Source organism: Telmatherina bonti (assembly GCF_933228915.1).
Source record: "Telmatherina bonti genome assembly, chromosome: 10".
In the NCBI taxonomy this organism is placed as follows: Eukaryota; Metazoa; Chordata; class Actinopteri; order Atheriniformes; family Telmatherinidae; genus Telmatherina; species Telmatherina bonti.
In genome coordinates, this window is record NC_136628.1 from 32,670,296 (window position 1) to 32,695,749 (window position 25,454).

The 25,454-nt window shown below is 40.2% G+C and overlaps 1 protein-coding gene across 3 annotated transcripts in view; it reads right to left on the reverse strand.

Moving 5' to 3' along the window:
• arhgap32b (Rho GTPase activating protein 32b) overlaps positions 1-24,700 on the reverse strand; it is a gene marked incomplete at its 5' end in the record, with an annotated part of 44,521 nt that extends 19,821 nt beyond the window's left edge. The window contains 7 exons of one of the 3 annotated variants that reach the window (XM_079247581.1): positions 3,813-3,962; positions 17,891-17,965; positions 18,357-18,407; positions 19,793-19,874; positions 22,845-22,922; positions 24,089-24,211; positions 24,620-24,700. In XM_079247581.1, the coding sequence (XP_079103707.1) occupies positions 3,813-3,962; positions 17,891-17,965; positions 18,357-18,407; positions 19,793-19,874; positions 22,845-22,922; positions 24,089-24,211; positions 24,620-24,700 (640 nt within the window). Of the gene's footprint in view, positions 1-3,812; positions 3,963-11,226; positions 11,310-17,890; positions 17,966-18,356; positions 18,408-19,792; positions 19,875-22,844; positions 22,923-24,088; positions 24,212-24,619 lie in introns of those variants that run through there. The other 2 variants (XM_079247582.1, XM_079247583.1) reach the window with 2 other exon arrangements.
• Positions 24,701-25,454: the final 754 nt, after the last annotated feature.

Genomic DNA, 25,454 nt, shown 5'->3' on the forward strand with positions numbered 1-25,454 from the left:
CTGATTTTTGTCGATTAAAAACAAAAACGTGTATTAAACTTTTTTTCTTTTGCCTCGTCATTGTTCCTAATTTCAATCAGGAAAAAAAAAAAAATCATTCTGCTGCTATTATACCCAAGAAGACAAGTAAAAAGATCAATAAAAACAATAAAAATTCCAAACATTTTATGGATTATTTTTATTTAAAAAAAAAAAAAAAAAATTAAAATTGTGAAGCAAATATATCCCAATATTTGATTTTTCAATTCGATTTTCCCACCTCTAGTCTCTCACATATAGTAAAATGTTGCACTTAAACTGATGAAGAGGAGGATCACAGATGCACAGTATAAACATGGGCCAAAGACAGACCCTTGTGGGACACCGTAGTATTTTTCAATCCTTATTGTGGACGTCTGACCAGCGGACAGGGGTTGTTAAAATTAGTCAATTTTATTAATCAGTGTTTTGTGCTTTTCTCTCTGTTAAAAGAACATGTAAATAAATACATGAATAAATGAATGAATAAATAAATAAATAAAGCCTTGGTTTAATTTGTTTGGGTTACAACCAAACTGTTCAAATTATTGCTGACCTGCTCAATGTTTTTAAAAGTAAACTGGGACTTGGATCGATCCTTCTGGCCATCAGGTTTAAAGACTTTTGGGTTTGTACTGGTCTTCCTCCGCCATGCTGCTCGGCCCACAACGACATCGTCACACAATAAAATGTTTAAATTGCAAAAGCACAACAATCCACCTTATCTGTGGTTTAGTTTCAGTGATCATCTGCACTGAGTTTGATGATTCAGGCCTGAACAATGTGACTCTTATCTCTTCATGTCAAGGTAAAGAAAGATTAACAGAGGTCTGGGAGCAGCTCTTTCCACCGTCAACGTATGAACAGACATGTGACCAGAGCTTGCTAAATGAACCGGAGTCACGGTGAGCGAATGTGAGATGAACTGCTTTCATGTCCACACACATTATGATCCATTAACATGGACAAATGGGCGCTTCAAGCTGGTGTCAACATGACGTGAAATGAAGGTATTGATCGAGGCTTGAAGCAGAGTAACATCGTTGAGATGATCGGAGATGGAGTTACTGCCGAACAGCAGCCTGAGAAAGACTCCATTACTCTACTGTTTTGTCAGCAACACCACCAGACCCGCTCACCTACAACACACTCAGTCTGCAGAAGATCAATGTTAATATGGATTTCTAGAAAACGCCATTGCTCTCATCGCCTCACAGACGCAGATTATTCCTAATTTAATGGCAGCTATATTCACCTCCTAACTTCACGCTAAAGGTGAAAAGCTACTGGCTGCAGAGAAGTAAAATCAATACTGACCTGATAATAAGCCAATAATCACATAAATAAACACACTGGTTAGATGTGTCATTAGATAATAGGGGTGGTAAAATCAAATAAAAAATCTGGATTTTTTTTGCTGCACAATTTTAAAATCGATTTTTTGTTAAAAAAAGTCGATTTTTTTCCCAAATAAATCAAAATATACCATGATAAAATTTGTGTCATTTTTATTGTTTTTATAGATCTTTTTACTTGTCTTCTGGGGAGTTATAGCTGCAGGATGATGATCTGGCTACTATGCTGTTTTTTTTCTAATTGAAATAAAAAAATTACAAAGCAAAAAAAAAGTTTTAAACGTTTGTTTTGTTTTTAATCTCCTAAAATCAGCAAAGAATTGTGAGAGTCACTATTTAAATCGAATTGGCACCCAAAAAGAATCGGAATCGAATAGAGACAAAAGCGTATCGTCACAGCCCTATTAGATATGAAAGTAAATAAAGTCAGAATTTTCTATTTATTAAAAGTAAAAAATGAAGAATCAGACAAAATGGAACCAGAAAATAAAGACTGAGTCTTTAAACATAAAAAAATCAAAATAACTAGTTAGTTAAGCTATTTTAATGGCTACATTGATACTATTCCTTTATTTACTGATTGTTTATCTCTTCATTCCTACACATTTATGTATGGGGAGTTGTACTGTATTGTAACTAATTTGTTTGGATAGTTGTGGGTGTTTTATTGTATCATAATTAATTTGTCTGAGTGTAAAATGTGGAGCCCAGGAATACTAGCTGCTGCAGAGGATCCTTGACACACATAAACAAACACAAATGCTTGTGAAAGTGATGCATAACTGCAATTTGGGGGAAGACAGGATGGTTTACAAGGCACAGCATAATATAAGCAACAATGCATTCCTCACAGCTCGCTGGATATCAGCGTTCTTTGTGCAAAACATCACGGTGGTGAAAAGAAGCAGCTAAAATCACTTTACTACGTAACGAAGCTAACTGTTCTGTCTGCTTCACTAGCGACGGCTAGATGTGATGCTTCTCCACAGGACACCATCTCTGCAGAGTCAGAGGACAAGCTGCAGCTTTGCACAAAACTATATTATTATTACCATCATTATTAAACCTTTAATCAGATTAAAACAATTCAGATTTAGACTTAAAAGTTGTCAACATTGCAAAATGTAAAAATCTTCATGAATCTTATGTTTTCTGCACATTTTAAAAACATTTGTTATGAATAAACAGGTTTAATGTGTTAGATGGTAGCTGTGAAAAAGAATAAAATATGCTTTACTCTGATCCGTTTGGCTGAGACTTTGATGAAATAACGATCAGTGCTGAAGCTGATCATTCCAGATGAAAGCATGAATGAAAATGTTTGAGCAGGGCTGTTATTTATGGACTAAACCTGTTGATTCCTCTGAACAGCTGGACATGCCAACTCGTGCACATCTGCTCAGCTCAACTCAACTTTATATAGGACTTTCACACAGCGCCAGCTGCAACAAAGTGCTGAACAGTAAAGACATGCAATGAGATTATAACAATAGAAGTTAAGGGGATAAAAGATAAAACAATAAAAGCAATCAAACGTAAAAGAAATTAAAACAAAACAAAAACTATAAAGCAGTACATAAGAGAGAATAGAAAAGCAGAGTCTCAAACTGGATAAAATGCCAGATCATAAAAATAGGTCTTTAGACGTTTATCTGCTGCATTTGACGCCGGTGATGCGTTCAAAGTTTAGTTTAGTTTATTTAGGATCCCTATTAGCTGTAGCAAGCTACAACTATTCTTCCTGGGGTCCGGCACAATTATAGCATCAAAAACTTGTAAAAGTTACACAGCACATCAGCACTTCTGTTCAGTCATGGAATACAAGCTATTTACACACTCAAATCCATCTCTTTACATCCATTTTTACATACTACATGCATGCATATCATGTCCATTCATGCTATATCCAGTACTTTAACCATAATACATTGTATTCTGTCATACAAACAGTTTACTGTAATACACACTCTATTCATGCACAAGATAAGCTGACTCATAATTGAAATCAACCTATATATTTGATTATCTATGATACAAATCTTCTATCCACATTATCAATTAGTTTACTGCATTACACACATTTTTATTTATTATACTTTTATAACCAAACCCTTATGATTTAAATAGATACCTGTACTTTTGACAAATAGTCTTAATAATATTTTCAAGTTTTTTAGGTTAGTGGTTAATTTAATGTTCTTTGGAAGTGAATTCCATATTTTCATGCCTCCATACATCACAGGTCTTTTTTTTTTTTCTTTTTTAATAGCATCTGAGTTTGCTTTAGGGAAGCTAAAATTTCCTTCTTTTGCATGTCTAATAATATATTTGTGATTTCCAGAACTGAAAGTAACGTTGGAAGTGACGTGTTTCCCGAAGTTTTAGAGGAAAAACCACCAGCAGAACCATAACACGTCTGCAGCTGAGTGTTTTACTGACCGTCATGTCCTGAGTTGAGGAGGTGCTCTCCCAGGTCGCAGCCAAACACCCTCTCTCGGAGGATGCCCCTCTGCTTCAGCTTCTGCTTGGTGGGCCTGGACTTCATGAAGGAGCGCAGGAAGGTGATCAGTTTCCCGTGTTTCTTAGACACTGAGGAGTCAGACAAGGAAGAAAGGAAGGAGACATCTTTAGACTCTTTACACAACCGTTCGGCTGCTTCACAGTTAGTCCAGACTCGACTCACACAGGGATCAATCCGTGCAGCGGAGTGAAAACCCAGACAAGCCGCTCAAAGCCGTCCCCATTGTGCACTTCAGCTTCATTCTAATGCAAACGCTCTTTATGCATGCGTAGTTTCCTGAAAGCAAAGGCTTGTTTCTGAAACGCCACTACCCTGGCAACTACCGAGGAATCCTCCACATTCAACACCAGCTTCGTCCGCTCCCTTCAGGAAACAAAAACGGGAGCAGAACTTCTTAAAAGAAGCCACAAGGCAGTGTTAATGACATCCAGTCAACTCCTTAAACAACAAACTGCTTTGGAGAGATGTGGAAAAGCTTCGAAGGGAATCCAAACATTTCTGGCGGAAGCCAACAGTGAAGACGACCTCCGCTCCAGACTTCTGCATGAAAATCTGACCTGCAAATCACTCACAACACGCCGCTGGCGAGATGACAGCAGCAGAGAGGTTCTGCACTCTGGGGTCAGATTACGTCAGCTGGCTGCGCAGATGAAACCTACACGCTGAATTTTCTCTGTTCATCCATTTCATTCAATGGTTTCAGTTTAAGGCCCAAGGTTTGTTTTTTCGCCATCTGATCTTTACATTTGTTGAACGAGGACGTTCCAGTGTCGAGTTTCACCCTTTTTCTTCTCGTCTCTGCTCTAAACTGTGGACGGTTTCATCATACTAAGACCTACTATTTCATTAGCTGGACTGTCCTCTTTGCAAGTAAGTGCAGCGTGAACACTTAGGGAAGATTTATAAGTGCAATACTAAAAGCCCTTTTTACCCATTAACTGCAGCGCTCTTCCTCCTGAAACATCACTGTATTTTTCCATCAACTTCTCCCGCCTGACAAGAAAAACGGCTCTATTGGAGCCATTTTTTCCTTCTTGTGCTGTGTTCTGCAGGCTTTCACGTCATCTTCATGTTAGCTGCTCCAAACTTAAACAAGTTGTAAATTAAAGAAGAAATTCAATCAAGCTGGAGCTTAATGCACTGAGATGCAACTTTTCTTTGCCTTCTTGCACAGCAGAAAGTCGGCCACTGCCTCCGGGACGGCAGACACAAAACAAGCTGGAAGTGTTTGGAAGTTAATGTGAATAATAAAAGGTTTCTGCAGAGTCTTTACTCACCGCTAACTTAGCCATTAGCAAGAGGTGATAATCAGGATGACGTGATAAAACACGTCCTGCCACGACGATCAGAGTTAAGATGTAGCGCGACTGTGAGACCCTCAGCTGGAGCGATTCATCTGGATATCACTTTTCTGGGTAATTTGGTTAAATTTATGTTGATATTTCTTTGGAAAAAATATTTAGCAAAGTTTCTTTTTTTTTGTTCAGTTATAAAAGCCATTTGTGGGAAAAACTAACTTTTTGGGGTACACCTTGGCTGATTGTACGGTTTTATACAGTTTCATATTTTGTAATTTTTACTAATTTTACTTGCATTTTATGTTATTGCAATCTTTTTAGTAGGTTTTATCATATAATCATCTAAGTTTAATATTTTTTTTATCATAATTTTATATGTATTTTCACTTTAGTCAGCAGTGACTGTTTTAATGTGCCATATCCTCCTACCAGGAAATAAAAAGTGCAACTACAAATGTCCACTATGGAGGACATTACTTAAACTTTTAAATATTGTGGTAAAATATAGTTATATTTATCTAAGAAACGATTTAATGTGTTTTATAAGATATTCAATGAAAATAACTACAAAATTTCAAGTAAAAATCAGCAAAAAGAAAAGTATTTTGCACTTTTGCTCCTCCCATAAAACATGCTTGCTGCAATGAAGGCCATTTTTCTTGGAGAGAAAGAAAGTTCACAAATGACAGGTAAAATCTACAGTCCGCTCATGTAGCATGCTAAATTTACAGTATTTGTCCCTGACAGCATGAAGGCATTAAGAAAGCAAATATCGAGCTGATGTCAGAGGAAGACTTTGTAGCTGAACTCCACACTATGAAAAGAAACTTCTTTATTTCAAAACAAGCAAAAACACACAACTTAAAGTGGAACTATTATGTGCATTTCAGGCTAATTTATTTTTATTTCTGAGAACAGAAGGGCTGGGATTGATCGAGTTATTGTCACAAATGGCTTTATTTACTTCAGACCGACCCTCTCCGTAGGCTGTCAGATCAGCTGCGGGCAAAACGAGTGGATTGAGACTCTTCCGCATTAAGCCCCGCCTCCCGCCACTGCACTACATCGGGAGCGCGCACCGCAACTACTTTCACCGTCATTGTAACATCTCATAAACAGAAGGATTAGGCTAATATGAACTCAATAAAAAAACCAAATACAATGTCAACACATAGCATACAGCCCTACATGTTGGAACCTGAATCAGAGCCTGAAAACGAAGTGGAAAACAGCAACCCACAGCAATGAATGCAGCAGGATGTCTCTCTTTGGTAAACTCACCAGCCATCGTTGGAAATAACTTTATCCCATGTTTTCCACCCGCCTGATGTATTTGTACATGCCCTTGTTAACCAGTAGAAGGTAACCAATCACCGAACCTTATCCCCCGGGACGTCACAAGGATTTCCAAGTAGAAAAAACTCTATAACAACGCATTTTTTGTCGCCATGGAAACCGAACGGTGAGAGTGCTGGAACTCAAACTCAAACATGCGTTTAGGTGATAAAAACAGTGTCGTTCACATGTCTGATGAGGATTCAACACTGTAACACTGTAGAAAGCTCAGAAAACTCGAAATACCATCATAGCACCTCTTTAAGATAAACTAGCAAGAAATTAGCAGCGACGTAATGTCCACATTAAATAGATTAATATTAAATAAATACAATTTAATCCAAGACGAATTAAGCCATTGCAAGTCGACTGAGCCTTTATGTTCCTCAGCCAAGCTCTTCTCCAGCATCTACAGACAGGACTCGCTCCATCTGAAGGGAAAGCCAAGCTACAACTCTCCCTTCAAGAAGAAATTCCTTTTGCTCTGCTGTAGCCGCAAACAAAACCGCTGAGGCAGCTTTGTTTACTTACTGTTGGAGCATCAACAAGAAGCTTCAGTATGACAGAGGAAGGATAAGGAGGAGGAGGAGGGGGCAGCTGACTGTGCAACTGTGGCTGACACGTCGCAGACTGACTGGAAGACATGAGGAAGAGGAGTTCAGTCACAAACATGCCTCAGAGGATGGACGGAGACTCCCGTCTGCTTACTGTCACAGCGGATGACAGCCTGGAGGGCGAGCACGCTCAGCCCGGAGGTTGCCTCAGACACCAGCTGGGGAAGCGCCTGGAAGAGGCTGACAGGGGCTTAACAGCTTCCCGTGGCAATAATTCGGACATTTATAGCATGTGGCAAAAAAACAAGGCATTCCAGAAATGCCGCATAACAAGAAGATGCAGCCATCGTCACGCTTTATTCAGACTGATGGTTGTAACGTTTTAACTTTCCTAGAGAAAGATTTAAAGCTGAACGAGTCGTTAAGAGCGACGTCTGCTAGAGGAGGATAACAATCTAAAAAAAATAAAAAGGAAGATGGCTACAGCGAAGAGTTTTGCATAACTTGAGTCAAAATATGGCTAAATATGACCAATCGTCTAACTGGGCAAACGGGTTCAAGCCTCCCAGTGGAAAACACTGAAGCAATTCATATTTTTCAGCTGGAAACAGCTGATGCTTTGAGTAGCTTCTCCTTCGTTTAACAGGCGCGTTACGACTGCGGTCGTATTGTGTGCATGTTGTCTTGTGTTTTTTCAGGTGTGCATCCAGCAAGGATGGATTGGACCGCCTGAGGAGACGGGACGGGACGGGATTGGCTCGCTACTAGGAGAACAGTGTGTGTGGAGGGTTCAGAGGGACAAAGCGGCGTACCATCCATTCTACGGTCATTTCTATTCTACAGTCATTTAGCAGACGCTTTTATCCAAAGCGACTTACATATGAGTGAGAACAACACAAGCATAAAATCAGACAGTAGAGGACATGGTAGGAAGGTGCTGGTGGACTGTCCAGTTAGACGCAGATCCTTGAAGTGTTCCAGGCTTTTTTGTTTACTCCCTTCCCACCCCATAATATCACACATGTTACAAGACTGTCACGGCACCGCCCAGGCGAGTTTGGCTGTCATGCTGTGGGGGGGGGGGGGGGGGGTGGCGGCGGCGCAAAATGCCGTTCCGGGGAGTCCCCAGCGTTTCTCGCTAAAACTTTATGTGGATTTTTGTTAGTTTTTTCATCGTTGTCCTAAATAAATGAACTGATTACAAAATGGCCGACGGGTGCCGCCAGAGCTAGCTGGAGTCAGCTCGGTCGGATCCCGTACCGGGAGGGGATTCAGAGAACGGACTGTCGGAGAGGCACCCGCCACGACAGCGCTTGGAACCCCAGGTAGGCCCTTACCCTCCTCCGCAGCTGACGGCCAGACTTATTTTATATACCGGCATCAGCCCTAGACTGGGCCGGTGGCTGTAAAGTGGTTGTCATGCCGGCGGAACGGTGTCGTGACAACACAAAGAATTAATACCATAAAGTTTGTTGCAAAGAACTGGGCTAAGTTTTCCAACGTTCCAATAAATATAGCTATACCGAGTGTTTTAGTGCTCCTTGAATCCATCGTGATGGATTGAAACCATCCTTCGCGTTGCGTCAGGTTGGCAGAGCGAGAGTTAGTCTGGGAGTTTGTGAACTGTTTCGGGGACATTTGTTAAAAGCTGTGAGCCTATTTGGTTTGAGTTTTCTCTTGTTTTTGTTAGACGAGGTAAGAACCTGGTCTTTTGTTTTCACATTTATTTTGCATACGTAAGCTCAAACCCAGAGTATAGGATCTGTTTTGTTATTTTGGCGTTTACTCAATTTGAGATTGTTTTTCCACATTATTTACCTCTGACTTGTTTTTCAGATCAGATCTCTTCTGTTAGATCATTGTTCATTATTTTTGTTGTAAAAATAAAAGCATCTTTTGGTTGGAACCTTCCCGTTTCCCAGTCTGACATAACTGAAGGATGGTATTTTCCTGTTGCGCTCAGAAACCCTTAGACTGGGCGTAACAGGCACGTTGGAGGACACCTGTCATCGTGGAAAGGAAGTTTTGCTTTAGAAGAATAAAGTATCAATCTGTGCCAAAAAACCGTTGTTGTATAGGCTGCAAAGCAATGGAATAAATGACTGTTACTTAAAAACTCCACAAATAGTCAATGTTTTAAAGTAAATGTAAGCCTTCATAGTTTTATTAAGAGTCTACTTACTAGTTTTTATGCATTGTAATATAATTCTATGTTTTGTATGTGAAAAATTTTTGTATATACATTGAATGACTATTTTTTCTTGATTATGGAAGATTAGTTGGATTAGTTGCTGCCTTGGTTGCAACTAATGGGGATCCGTAATAAATAAAACAACTATCAAGACTGCAGAGACGAGTTGGGTGAAGAAACTATTCAAACTGGGATGAAAGACGGTAAACCATCCGGGATCCGACGAAGCCAGGGTTTATCTGGATCAATCAGGAGTAGTTTAAGAGCACAAAAGATCATTTTCACACCTGGATTGTCCACCTGAGTCCAGACAACCCGCTTTGGGATGTGCTGGAGAAGAAAGACGTGCAATAATGGAAACCAGTGGTGGTCCAAGAACTTTAATAACAACACTTATCGAGTCCTTTAAGTAGAATAAGTCAAATAAGTATAAGAGCATGTAACTTCATAGATGTTTACAACGTTCTCCACATGATTTATTCACCAGATTAAACCCAGAGTCTGAAAGACCAGGATGAAACAGAACAAATGGATGATTATAATACCAGAAAAGGATTAACAGGTTTCACTTGAAGCTCCCAGCTGACTGCCTCTGATGAGGTTTTTCCCCAGCAGAGGCTGCGAGGAGGATATGATCATCCAGAGGTGAGCAGAAAGGAGGCCAAGCATTACAGCAGGAACAGTTACACACGTAATGGCAAACATCCTGATGTTTCCAAGCCAGAACCAACGGCCTCATTCCTTTCAATTAGCTGAGCTTTTTTCTCTCCACAGACCAGAGGAAAATTCCAGCTTTACTGCTAAAAAGAAAGCGTCACAGCTTCCTAAAGTAGAGCAGCGATGCCATGGTGCGGGCACGCCGTCTTCAGAAGGCAAGTGTTGACACAACAAACTGAGTATAAGCACAGTGAGTGCAGCTGGCTAGTTCAAACTGCATTCAAACCATCTCCTGCTTTGTTTTAGAGTCACAAAGTCATCTAATCAATCATTTTTTTTGTTTCTTTTCTGTGCTGTCAAATGAAGAACAGAGCAATCTCCACTGAGATATGTCAGCTGCAGAGACAATGTTTGCATTACTAATGCTAACAGAGGGAGACAGTGTTTGTGCATCCGCTGACTTGGCTCCTGCTGGTGTTTCTGCATGGTGCGTTCAGTGTGTAAACAACAGAGCAGTGTCTTGTCTACCGAGAAGCAGCCATGGGTGATGGCGACCTCTTGTTTCTACAAAAGAGTCAAAGTGTGCCGTGACAGAGGCAGCAAAGTGTCTTATTGTTTCATCTCTGTGGACTAAGATGGATCCTGTCTGTTTCCCATTTACCTAAACTAATTACACACGGTGTGACAGCAACAAAGGGGGGAGATTTTATCAACCCAATAAGCAGCAAACTGGTGCAAACAATTCAATTCCAAGTTTGCACATATTCTATGATGGGCGTAAACATGGGAATTAAAGGCACCAATCTCCCTTGAATGCATCTTTTGAGCTGCATGTTAAACTCTGAAAGTTGGATAAAACAAATTAAATAAATTATAGTTATGTAAACCAGCATTATTCCTCTCCAAGTAAACAATATAAAAATATACCTGAAAGAGACCATAAAACTACCAGACAGACTTATTTCAAGTATTTCAGTGAATTGTGTTGCACTCATCTTCTGGTTGAATATCTAAAACTAAAGGTTTTACCTGATGAAAAATATATATAATTTACCCAACAAGAGACATTTGTTCATTTTAACACGTGAAAATGTGAGGAAAATATCAAATTATAAGTTACTGCTGTGTTAAAATAATTTTTCAGACGTCTTCGCGCATAAATCCCCTAATTTATTTATCTTTCTTTAAAAACTTCTTATTAAGAAAAAAAGAAAATGAGCCAGAAATACAGAAAAACTGACCTTTATACAGTATTAAAGCAGAAAGTGTGACCTCTCCACATCTCAGACTGTCCTACCTCTGCTCCATAACGCTGGACTTCCCCCAAAAGCTTCAGACAGGAGCTCAAAAAGTCCCCCAAATAAAAAGCTCGTCTCTTTCTTCCACAAACCTTACACGCCTCTAAAATAACAAGGGACACGTTTCCGAGGGCGACTATGTGTCTTAAAGAGAGATAATAAAGGTTTAAAGTTCAGACAGAGCAGGCGAGGCAGCGTCGCGGAGTCGTTTGACTTCTGGCAGCTCCGTCTGCACACAGCTCCTCTAAGGATGCGTTCATGTCAGCTCGGAAATATGACTGCTACAGATAACGGACCAAGTCTGTGGAAACAACGCGTTGTTGGAGCTAATTCTGCATAAAATAAGCGAAACGGAAAGTTAGCCTGAAAGACACATTTAACCTCAGTAACATTAACAAGTTCCAACTCCGAAATCAGATACTACTGTCTCATAATTCTTTGTTTTACAAAAAGTTGACAAAAAGGAGCGAAACAGAACAAAGTTCAACCTTTCAAATGTAAATCTTTAAGCAACCATGTCACCTAATACAACGACAACGTGACAAATAACTTCAATTTAAATAAATTATTTAAGAACAGAGTATTACTTTTTGATCGCCATATTTCCTACACCAGTGAAGGCAACAGCTGATCCACACAGTTGTTAAGCAGTAAGTTACACTGTTCAGGCTTTCTCAACAAGCTGCAGTGCAACCCCACTTTTATACTGTTAATTATTAACAAATGCTTCATCTGGAACACTTTTTGTTCATAATTATCTCCCTGACACCATGTTCCCCCGACTGGCAGGGACTGGTTTGAGGAGTCTCTCTAATAACCCCCAGATAAACACAAACACACCTCCAACTGGTCTCCAACTAAAACACCACATAGGGGCTCTGCCTTTGCCTTTAACTAAATTATTCCTTCTGATGGGTCAAACGGGTCCCAGAAAGCATCATCTTATCAACTCATTAAGCAGCTTGGATCCTAAGAAGTCGCATTAAGCTGAAATAATAAACCAATTTGTTGCTGGTTTAGAATCACAAGACATCCGTCTGGTTCTACAGACGTTTCTATGTACTTACATTTCACTACTTTACTAGTTTAATTCTTGTGATAGTCATGAACTCCTCAGTGTTTCTATCAAACAATTTCACTTAAATGTTTTTATCTTAATCACTCCAAAAGCCCAAATATAAACACAACCACATGACCGTTCATTTGCCTTTTAATGCACTAAAACAGGCTAAGGCCTGATTCATCAAGAATTACACAACAAACAGGATGTAAAGAATCAAGCAGCTGTGTTTTATTCATCTCTCAGACCAGAGTGCTCAAACTGTTTATAAAAAAAAAGAAGCTTATTATTCAATTATGACCGTATATGAGGCTACTGCATACTCCCCGTGTCAGCAGGAAGCAGCTAATACCAGTCATATCTTATCCCATGTAGGAGCATAAGAGCCGCGTGCATTCAACCGTGCAGCAGCTCTTTTACATAGATACCAATAATCTATTTGACTTGCAGTGACGTGGGGAAAAAGGGGGAATTGTGTCTTGGAGATTAATGCAAAGTTTATTGTACAGAAGCGGAAAGCAAGGCCTGTCTAAAGAAATTAACGCGGCAGTAAATATGAATTCCTACCAGCTGGCTGAACGCCTGCGCGCTCTGTAACTGCAGAGGAAGTGCGAGAATTTTTGTATCTGTAATGAGGCGCTGATGCGAGTCGCGGCGATAAAGCTGAGTGTAAACAAACCGCCGTGGAGCTCGGTGAGAAATAAGCAACAGTTAGACGAAGTCTGAGTCGTTGGAGCGCTACAAAAGCAGCGTCTTCCTCAGAAAATGACAGCAACAGAAGCTGGAGGCATCTTGCATAGTTTCACAGCAGCAGGAAATGATCTGAGATCCTTGGGAACAGGAGGACAAATCGTACTCTGTCTCACACGTTTCCCTTCCTCTCTGCCTCACATAACCAGCTGTCCTGGCTCACGTACGCTCACAGCTGCCCAAATCACTGGTCCCCGGACATGATGAAGAGGGGAAGCAGGAGGAGAGCGGGCTCTGCATCTGGGTCAGGCCTTCTGGGCTGTCTGGAGAGGAAAGTGATCTGACTATCACCATTTCTCAAAAGTTCACAACTCTTCCATTTTCCCCCCCCCAAACGGAGCAGCGTCTCCTGCTCAAAACACTGGGAGGAGGATTAATAAGCTCCCAGCTCGCATGGTCTCGGTTTTAACTGGAGCAGTCCTGCGTGTTAACAGTTTCCATCCAGCAAAAAGGTTAGTGGTGAGCAGAGCGAGGAGATTTTCCAACGCTGCAGGAATGTGTTCTTTCAGTCGCCATGGAGAGGGAGACAGAGCTTTTAACTTTTGCGGGACAAAGCTTAGCGCTCTGTGGACGGGTTTACAGGCCCCTTCATTGTAAAAGGATTAAATTAATCAAGGCTGGTTGAGACCTTGCACCACGGCACTCCTGCAGAGGCCTTTCAGCGTCCACCAAACAGATGCAGACAAACACAGCTGGCCTTCGTCCACATTCAGCAGCTTGGAGCAGCGCTGTAGTCACCTGGATAACCCGTCAGCAGACAAAAGAACACGACTGGAGGCGTAACATTGTTCCCTTTTGAGACTGATTCGGTATTAAGATTGTTACTTTCTCCACGAGAGGCGAGAACTTTTTTCTTGTTCTCGAGGCTCAGAGAAGAAAATGACGTCATTTTGTTCTCGTGGACGTGTTTGAAGACAGTTCTTGACACATCGGGCTGGCAGAACTTTTTTCTTGCAGAGCTCCGAGAAGTATCGTGTGATTGGTCGGACATTTGAGGTGGGCGTGGTTAACGCAGAGAAAGCATGAAGCGGAGTTGCTGCTTCCACGTTTTTGCTGTTGCAGGTAAAACGGATTGTTTTGATAAAACAGCTGATCAAGGTGGTGAGAAAGTACAAACATTTTTACATGTGGCATTAAAACACTCGGACCCAGGCGCGTGCACGACCCGCCCTGCCGCGGACGAAGCTGCTCGTTAAATATGAAACGAGAAAAACACTCGGAGAGCGAAAACCTCCGCCAAGCACAATGGTAAAGAATCCTTTTAAACAATTCCTGGATCTAAACGGTGATCCGGATCACCACCAAACTTTAATCAGTTCTTCATTTTCACATTTCCAACAACTCTTGAAATTTTTTATAAAAATCCATCCCTAACCTTTTAAGTTATCTTGAGCACAAAGACGCTGGGAAAAGCATAAAACAACCGAGTTTATTACATATAAAAGCAGACATCGCCCCCGCAGTGATCCCTCCCTGCTGCAGACCTGCTTCTCGTGGAGGATGGATGGACCTGATGAAAAATTGTTTTTTCTTGTTCTTGCAGCCCCGAGAGCAAGCTTCTCATGGAGTACGTAACAAGCAGCGCTACCCACATTGGCTACGGTTACATGATGTTTTTTAATTCGGAATTAATAATTCGGAATTAAATAATTTGGAATTAACGTATTCTACGAGTTTACTTGAAAATAATAATTCACAATGAACGTTCACATGAAACTCGTCCTCACTTAATTCCTCTTTAGAGCGGCGGGTTGGGAAGGGTTCTGATTGGACAGAGATGACGTATACTGGAAATAAACAAAGTTGGCTCCCTGCTTCTCGTCTTTTCAGTCTACATAATCAGTACCAGTTTCACCGCTATTTTTCTTATAATTTTGAAGAAGCAGTTCAACACGAGCATACTACTTCACTTTCTGCAGCAACTGAGAAGGAGAAGAAAGATAGACCACCGAACACGGGAGGCAAAACAACGTGTGTCATCGGGACAGGACAAGGTAACGAGCATGCTCAGAACGACCGGAATTGACTTAGAGCGGAATTAAGATTTACATGACAGAGGAATTAAATAGTTTGGAATTAAAATGCGAATAAACCAGCCACTTACATCGGAATTAATTTTAATTCTGAATAAAATGTTGCAAAAGGAATTAAGTGTTTTTATGGTCGTTTTTCATCAGTTTAAAGCGGAATTAACTTTTGTTTGGAATTAAATAGGTATTAAAACTCCCATGTAAACGTACAGATTCATGCAGAAAACCCTTTAAGATATTTCTATGTCTTTGCAGAACAATAACAAGCTAAATATACTCAGAAAACCCTTGATTGAAAGAATCTAAATTACAACGATTTTGTCTGGAGATGGTTGATAAGAATTTAGAAGCAAGAAAAATGATTTAAAAACAGAGAGATTTGGGGGGAAACATAAGTGATATGCTCTTTGCATTGACCCTACAAAGCTTGTTTGCACACTGTGCCGTACACGCTCGGCTGTTAATGTACAACCAGCGCAGCGAGAGGCTTATTAGGGCGTGTATTTGACATCAGGTCATTTCTGTTTATCCAGTTGTTGCCATTGAGGAGAGAGCGTCTACGGCCGCATGGAGCTGCCTTGATAAAAAAGCACGACACCCAGCATCTTTTTATCAGGACACTTTTTGTTCAGCTTCTCTGAGCACTTTCAAATGAATGTAAATCTCGTAAATCTATATTTTATTTACAATATGACAAAGAACAGATCACATGTTGAACTGAGAGATTTTATCATTTCACAGAAAACATGAGCTCATTTTAAATTGGATGGCAACGCATCTAAAAGTTGGAACAGTGGCATCAAAAAGGCAGGAAAAGTAAGTGGCACACATTAAAAACAACAGGTAATTAGGTTAACTGGTAACAGGTCTGGGACAGGACTGGGTGTATCAGGAGTGTTTCAGAAAGCCAGAGTCTCAGGTGTAAAGATGTACAGATGTTTACTAGAACTGTGACGATATGCTTTTGTCCCGATTCAGTTCGATTCCAATTTTTTGGGTGCCGATTCGATTTAAATTGCGATTTTCACCATTGTTCGATATTCTTGAATTTTGTAGATTAAAAACAAATAAAATATATTAAAACTTTTTTGTCTCTTCATTTTTCTTGATTTCAATTAGAAAAAAACAACCCAGTAGCCAGACAATCATTCTGTTGCTATGGTGCCCAAGAAGACAAGTAAAAACATCAATAAAAACAATAAAAAAGACAAAAATTTTATTATGGATTAATTTTTTATGTATTAAAAAAAAAAGATTTTTTTTTAACAAATAAATCAATTTTAAAATTGTGAAGCAAAAAAATATTTGATTCGATTTTCCCATCCCTAAATGGAAACATTTCTGAAAAATGATCCTCAATGTAAAATTTTTCAACATTTTGATGGTTTTATTCACAGCCGTTGCTGATTCTTTAGAGAATATGTGAAAGTTTATCAGTAGAAAAACCTGCATCTCTGATGGGATGGGGTTGCATTAGCGCCGATGGCATGGGCAGATTCCACATCTGGGAAGCTCCATCAAATCTGCTCCCATACAGACAACGTCTCTTTCAGGGAAGACCTTGCAGATTTCAGCAAGACCATGCTGAACCACATCCTGCACATCCTGCTTCCACAGCAGCATGGCGGAACAGGAGAGGAGTCTGTGTGCAGCACTGGTAGTAATACCAAACATCTGGAATGTCAAGAAACCAAAAATCCAGCAACAAAGACCGCTGACCAGCAGAGGTGGCAACTCCTGGTCCAGACAGTAAAAGTCCAGTCCGGCAGCTGTTCCAACCAGTCACCAAACCAGCTGAATTTAATGAGCAGAGTTTATTTGCCATGGTAACGAGCCTGTTAGTGAAAACACCTTTTTCTAAATGTACAGGATCCCAAAACATGGCAGGACTTTTACTTCCTGGACCAGGAATTGTCCCCTCTGTTGAGCAGCGAGAGTCCTGCACTAAACTGGAACGGGATGATTTACGATCAAAGCAAAGCAAGATGTTTGTAGATGTTTGTGAAAAGAAGACGTTGCGCAACTTGTTCCAACTTTATTTATACGTGTTGCTGCCATCAATACAAAATAAGCACATATGTTCCATGAAGCGGCGAAATGTCTCAGTTTCTGATACGTTGTTCATGTTTTTCTGGGAATAAAACAACGGATTGATGAGATTTGCAAATTAATTCTGTGTTTTTGTTTACATTTTACTCAGCATCCCAACTTGTTTAATCATTTTAGGAAAAGAATGAAAAATGAATTGAACGTCGACTGCGTCGATGACGTCAGACTGAGATGATCAGGATGAAGAAATAAGAGGACATGTTGCTGCTAATAATAATGTGATGATGGTAACCAGTTGGTCCAGCAAATAAAAGCAAAAAACCCACAGATGCTCTGAGGTTGATCGTCTTCTTCCACCACCAAACCTCTGACATAAATCCAGCTGTTTAACTCAGAACAGCTGTTAATTATGTGTCCGTCTGTCTCTAATCAATCGACAGTTGTGACAATCTGATGAAAAGGGGACGTGTCTTCTGTTTGATGCTTATGGAGGAAAAACAATCTTTTTATTAATCAAACACTGGGAAAGGAAGCATTCCTTAAGCCTCCTGTTGGCATTTTTTCTCCCACAGAAAAGCACCATGTGGACACAAGCCTTCCGCTCTCCTAACCCAACACCGTGCACAAACTTTCTCCAGAGGGAAGACTGAAGCGGCAACTCGCTTCAGTCTGCACATATCAGAGTCACACAGTGCAAACACATCAGTCAGGAGGTGAGGAGGTTATTTTTAGTTAGAAGGTGGTGGCACAACACACCGAGGAGTTTTCGTCTACCTGAACTTAGGCTGTAGTGGTTTAATGGGTCGGCCACCCATGCACTGTCCTGTATTACACTCTCCATCTCCAAGTCTGCATGCATTCCCATGGACAGATGGACCAACAGACATTTGGATGGATGGATGGATGGAGCCATGTGAGAATCAGAGGGAGAAAAGCACTTTGCGTTAGAAAACAGAGCAACTGTGTACTTTTGGATTTCAAGTGTCAAACAGAGAAAAAGGTGGAAGAATCAGTTTTCCTACATTTTGACTTTAAAAAAAAATTCTACTTCAATTCATCTAAAAGAAGTTTTAATCACAGTAAAATTACGTTGTCTGCCTATATATCTCTAAAACAACATCATCCGCACAGTAAGGATTACCAGGAAGTGCTGCAGTTGTGTGTATATGTGTGTGTGTGTGTGGGTGGATGAGTGTGCAGAGAGCAGACAGGCAGGTGAAGTGTGTATACCAACACGCACAGGGAGGGAAGAGACTCCAAGAAGCAGGCTGCACACCAGAGCAGGGGGAGGCTGAGGCAGAGGAGTCACAGTCAAATGCAACATATCAAGACACACGTTAACCTAGCAAACAATCCTGTGCTGTGAGATGACAAAGTGATTCATGATGACAATGTTAGGATTCACACATATGCAGCTGCCTTCAGCTACGCAGTTATTAATCCTGCAACATGAATAAAATAAATGATCTATAAAAACCTAACGTGGTAAATCGTTCACATGAGCTGCAGAAATTCTGCAAAAAAACCAAACGTATGGATGGAAAACAAGGACACGTGCATAAAGATTAGGGCTGGGCATATAACGTCTTATCGCTTTGATTCATTTTAAGTTTTACTGGTTAGAGAGAGCTCAGAGAAGAGACAGAATGAAAGATGGATGCACCTCAAAACATGGAGTTTGACTTAAACATTTCATTGTGTGATACAAAACTTTTGAATCGTTATAGACTTTTTACTGTAGCCATGAGATTAATCGTAGAAAATCATGCAAATAATCGCAATTAAATCATTTCGTATTTGCCCAGCACTAATAAAAATCAAACTAAAACATCAACGTGCATCGAAGCATTGAAAGCAGTGGGGGTGGGAAAGCAGATCCAGCTGAACATCAGGCTGCGGAGATGCTGAGAGTTAATGCAGGATGCATTTCAGATCAGTCAAACAAACTTTAATGAACCATGTGCCATCCCTTTGTGTGTTTGGAGGGATTGCTGCACGTTTCTTCTTTTCTGTTATCTGCTCTTTGGAGTCTGAGGCTCGCCCAGCAGGATGGCTGTGACTCTGAGTCACAGCCACAGATATGGAAGATGTGACGTGGATTTGTAAAAGACATTAAAAAGGTTTGATCATAAATGGACTCGCCCATGACGTACGAGGGCTGCTCGACTCTAACTTTGTAGCCAAACACCGCCAAGTGATTCTGAGAGGGTTTTCGTTTTAACGTTTAGTTCATGTTGAGTTGTGTGCCAAAGAGTTTATCTGTTTGCTCTGGACACCAGTAGATTAGAGTTATTTGCTGTGGATTTCCACTGAGCTGAGTCAATGTGACATGATTAGTGAGCTATTTAAGAGGATGACGTGTCAGAACGATGGGTTTCCTTTCACAGCTCATAAACAGAGCCATCTTTATAATGTTTACTGTAGGACAGGAAAGGTGATAAAGACCTGAAAACATGACTTTGCATTTTCGTTTCTAATGAATGTCAAGTCATCTGCATACTTAAAAACAACTTTTACCTTTTCCCAACTATCAAAAGCCAGTTAGACTGCCGCACACGTGCGCACACACGAGCCATAACATCCATCTCAGACCAACCCGGAAAACACAGCTATATGATATTAGTTGCCGTGAGCAACAACTCTCCTCTGTGGATGGACTGAGGGAAGGAACAGTACCTGGTTTTGGCACAGAGTTGGTCATGGACTGTGGCACTTTATCATTTATGAGCTCCACACACTCGCTGGGAAAGAAGCCAACCTGGAACGAGCAGAGCAGGGAGAGAGGTCAGGTGAGGGGGGAGCAATTTTAAAGAAATGAGGATGGAGACAAAACGCTGCTCCGTGGTGGTCGACGTGTGTTTTTAAAGCTTATGATTCTGATCAGATGAATTTGGGTTAAGATGAAGATTTACAGATTTCCTGGAGATATGTAGACAGCAAAGCTGCACAATTAATCGTTAGAAAAATCACGATCTTGATTCATACTTGTATACGATCTCATTTTTAAATGACGTTTAAAAAAAAAAAAAAAAAAAACCACGAATGTAGCGCATTTCGAACTGGGACCTCACCTGCATAAAAACAAGCGCTCCCTCTTTCTCCATGAAAAAATGACAACGGCGGATCCTTACACCACGTGACGCAGATGCCGGCTGGTAGGAAAAAACTTGGTGACTTTCTCGCTAAACCCCCTTGGCAACTTTAACTTGTTTAGTAGTTTAAAATATGTTTTTGCCAACTTATGTTTATGTTTTACTTTGACTAAAAACAAGCCAAACAGTAAGAATTCCACAAAAATCAAACAACAAAACGAAGTAACTCTGCCAAAGTGTCTCTTTTGGGTCACTTTGCTGCTCCAAAGTAAAGTAGCTATTGGCTGTTCTAAAAGTCTCTGAATGACATCATTGCCTAATTTGCATGATTGGCCATATGCGTGTAATATAATGGACGTTGTAGGAGAGAGGAATAATGTTGTGGGAGCGACAAAAGATGAGTCAAAACCACCCTAAATATGTCTAGTACTATGAATAAACTCTGTTCTGTTGGATTTTTAAAGTTTTTTTCTTATTTATTTTGCCATTGAAATAGACTATCACTTTAAATAGGTAGATTTTAATACCTTTAGACCCACGTTGCATAAATCACTTTTGTCCTCCATTGTTAAATGTCAGAATACCAAAGCACTGTTGTGTGAAATTTCTAGCTTCATGTCCAACCCTCCTGTTGTTTATATTTTAAGAAATCATCACCTTATGCACAGAAAAAATATTGTTGCAAAGTTGACGTGCCGGTAATACATGCTATAAATATTTATATTGGAAAAAAATCGTGAGAGAATCATGATCTAAATTCTAAGCAAAAAAAAAAAATCGTGATTCTCATTTTATCCAGAATAGTGCAGAACTAGCAGACAGTATTAAATAACCTCCAGATTCCAGACTGACTGCTACTTAAAGCCTGTTCCATCCTCCACGAGACGCAAGAACTGAGTTCTTGTTCTCGAGACTGCAAGAACAAGAAAAAACGTCTTGTTCGGCAGGTCCATACATACTCCACGAGAAGCACGTCTGCAGTGGGGAGGGATCACTGCAGGGTCTGCTTTTATGTGCAACGAACCCAGTTCGTGCAAAAACGCAGAAGCAGCGTGACCACGCCCACCTCCAATGTCCGACCAATCACATGATACTTCTCGCAGCCCCACAAGAAAAAAGTTCTGCCAGCCCGGTGTGTCAAGAACTGTCTTCAAACACGTCCGCGAGAACAAAATGACGTCATTTTCTTCTTGGAGCCTCAAGAACAAGAAAAAAGTTCTCGCTTCTCGTGGAGGATGGAACAGGCTGAATGAAGAGGTTGGTAAATTTGTTCCCATCAACATTCATTCTCATCTTTTCAGAATTAATTTGGAAAGTATTTGATATGAAATGTATCAAATTATATTTAGATTAAAACAACGTATGTGTGGTTTTAAGTCATCAAAAGCCGATCTGTTATCCAGAGGAAGGGGACCGACTGTCTGCAGATACCAACTCTACACCTGAACGACAACAGGGATCCCTGAGAATGTGGTGGTTAAGAAGAAACAGGGCAGGTGAGCTGGCAGGTTAAAGAGGAAAGCCACACATCCAGCCAGAAAATGCCTTGGTTATATACTTAACCCTTATTCCAGTGTGTCTCAGTTCTGGCCCTCAGGACCCCCCGCCCTGCATGTTTACTTTAAAACATCCAAATCAGATTGTTGAACTTCCTCATCAGGTTCTTTGCATCCGGTTAACGAGCCATTTATCTCATTCAGGTGTGTTAAAGTCGGGCTGCGTCTGAAACATGAAGGACAGGGCCTCCTGAGGACGGGGACTGAGAAACGCTGCCTTATACGGACAAAAGTAAAGGTCCAGCTCTCCACATGCTGAGTTACATCAGAGCTAAATATTTACATAAAGTTTGATTCAATCTGAATTTTACCTCCAGCTTTATGTATAATTCTGTACTTTGTTTTGAAGGATTGAAGTAAACAAGATGAAATAAAAAAAAAAACGTCAGATGCACGTGGTTTTATAGGAAATGTGTATGAAGTGTTACAATGTTTCAGTTCAACAGCTGCATATTTATATTCATAACTTATGTTTGCTCCATAAAGATCAATAAAAGTTCTTTAAACATGTTTTGCCTTTTATTGTGGTGAATATGACATTTTCCAATTTGTAATTGATGCGTTTGGTGGAATTATTTTGGGCCTAGTGTGTCAATAAAATAGATCAAAGTGGAAAAATGATTTGATTATATTGCTAAAATTGAAAAAAGGATATGAAATGGGATAATAAACATGTTTAATGTTGTATTTAAAGACAAAACTATTGAAAACAAGGTCAGACCTTGAAGAGATCAGGCAGACCCCTGATGGATGGTCTGTACGGGAGCAAAGCACTTCTATTTATACTGTCTATTTATTCATTTAATTACATTTTTAATACTTCTAATAATGATCAAAGATAAAACAGCTGCTGATTTCAGATTGTTTGTCTGAAAATTTGGCGAACACGATGGCGTGTTTTGACACTGAGGCAGATTTTAAGCAGACCAGCTTCAGTCTGATGGGACGTAAAGGAGGACGGTGTGCGAGGATAAACCAGGATCTGTTTCCTGCTTTGTTTCTCAGTCGTTTCATTCAAGTTTCGCTTTGAAAAGCAATTTTCTTTTCTTTCCCTTCGGCTGCACAGTAGTTTGGAAGTACCTGGAAGCCGTGCTTGCCCCTCCACCATGTGGTGTCTTCTTTAGGGGGCATGTCAATCACAGACACAATGTCGCCGACCTGCAGGGAGCAACAACAGCAGAGAAATGAAAATTCTGACGTTAAGCTCAAAGATGTTGATATTTTTACGCTCTCTGTCGATGCGTGCAACAACACATATATCATTTCAGCTCAAAGCTCAAAGATCCTTAACATTGTTTGGTTTATTTAAGTCATCTTAAAACTTCTTGTCAATGTTTCTAGTTTTATTACATTATTCTGTACGAGTCTGAATAAAATACTCCTTTTTGAGGTATTCATTTATTTATTTTGTATTTATTTTTTATTGTCATTGTAGTAATGCTGTTCAACTGTAATCCCTAGAAATGTCATGACTGTGTGGTGGTGAAACCAATGTAAGTAAACAAGAAAAAGAAACTAATTAATTAATAAAAAAGAAAAAGAAAATAATAATAATAATAATGAGTAAACATAATTTATTCTCATATTGCTCTTTATATTGCATTTTTTTATGCAGTTCTGTGACATGTTGAATAATGACTGATCCTGACATCCCTAGCTTTGTATTTATACATCTGTACCTGGGCAGGAGTATGGAGAAGTAGAAGTGAGCAAGTTTGTCTTGTCTTGTTTTGTCTGTATCTTAAATATTGTTTTGCTTATAATTTGTGTAATTGTTCATTATATGTATTATCATTATAATGGATTGTTTTATGTTTTTGGACCCCCTCAAAAACAAGATGGTACATCTCAAGGGGCGTTCCATAAAATAAACTTCTCTATATGTTCAAAATTACAAAAGCAACATCTCCTCTTCTGGTTTCTGCAGCAGCATCACTGCGGGGGTCCTTTAGCCTTCAATAGCTTCAATAGAAAGAAGTTTTGGTCTTTTTTCTTTCTGGGGATCAACATGTGGAACTCTTTAATCACAGAACCTGAAACCAGATCAGGATACAGATCGTTTCTCGCTCCAGCTGCAGGACTTTTCAGAGGGTGATCAGTCATGTGCTGCTGAAGCAGATCACAATTACAGCATGGAAAGTAAGCGTCAAGAAAGCGCTTCAGTTTTTCCAGACGAACAGATAAAACAAAAGTTTGAACCGAGCCGGCTTGCAACGAGTCAGAGAAGATGGAGGAACATTTGTGACACAATCATATTGACTTTGTTTGCATACATGTGGAAATGATTCAAAACTCCTTTAAAAAGAAGCGGATTTTATCTTCACCTCAAATGAGAGCTCGTCGGAGGCCTGGGCGATGTAACGCTTGATGACATGGGCAGCAGCGATGGCTGGCACGTTGATGGATGACTCTTCATGAACCAGAAGATGATTCCCCTTGTTGTCAACCTGGTGAACACAGGCACACACAGAGAAGAGCCCGTCATCAATCACGCTGTCATCCATCACCACCGCCTAACAGTCTCCAAGCATCGGCTTTAATAGGAGCTGTCACAAACTGCATGTGTGAGCAAATACAAAAATCTTATTAAACAACTAATATATTAAATATTAAACAACAAGATTACTTAATACTGGAGAATAATTGTCATGCTATCGTCCTATAAGTCTACAGACTGCAGGGAGTTACAGATACTTGTATCAGTCTTTTATATAGTACAGCAGTATTTACATATGTCCTCAAGGATCTGTTAATATTTGGCCAAACAGCATGAATATATGAGTAAAGCAAAGGAAAACTACTAGCTGTTGGTAAAAAGATCTTTGTAAAGCTTTAAGACAGCAGAGTGCAGTTACCTCCATCCATGTGAGGGCAGGTCCACAGTTAATCTTGTTGTCAGCAATAGCTGAAAGCCGTGAAAGGTAAGCCAACAACATCTGGGAAACTGACTAACATGGAGTAAAAACACAGCAGTTAGGAGTAATCAATCTGCTACCACATTACTGATGCAGCAAACCAACGTTATATCAGTTAAACCACGTTAAACGCTGCTTTTACAGATGGCTTCCTTTAGTTTTATCATTAAAAATGAAAATAAAAAACACATCCAGCTTGAACTGAAATAAGAAACTTGAAGTAATGTCAAACTTTAACAAGGTTGGTTTGATTTTCCTACATAAATCAAACCAATTCAGCTCCGTTTCTCTCCATTATCTACAGCACAGGTGTCAAACTCCAGTCCTCGAGGGCCGCTATCCTGCAGATTTTTGTTGTCTCCATGCTCCAACACATCTGACTGAAATGAATAAATAGATTGACGGGAATCTACTGGATCCATCTGATTTGGATGAGGTGTGTTGGTAGAGGGAAACAACAAAAACCTGCCAGACACCGGCCCTCAAGAACTGGAGTTTGACACCCCTGATCTATAGCGTCCCCTGCAGTGACTGTGTGACCCCCAACCCCAGGGGGGCCCCAGTCCTCCACTTTGAGAACCACTGCAGAAAGTATGTTGCAAGGTCGTAAACCGCTTGAAATGACATCCGCAGCTCCAGCTTTACATTACAATAAAAACAGGTTCGTGGTTTGTCGTGTTTCAGTGGAGGAGACGATTTTCAGAAGGAAACCACATGATTGTTTCCCATTTATTGACCATCCCAACGCCAGAAAAGTAAGAAGTTACACAGCAAA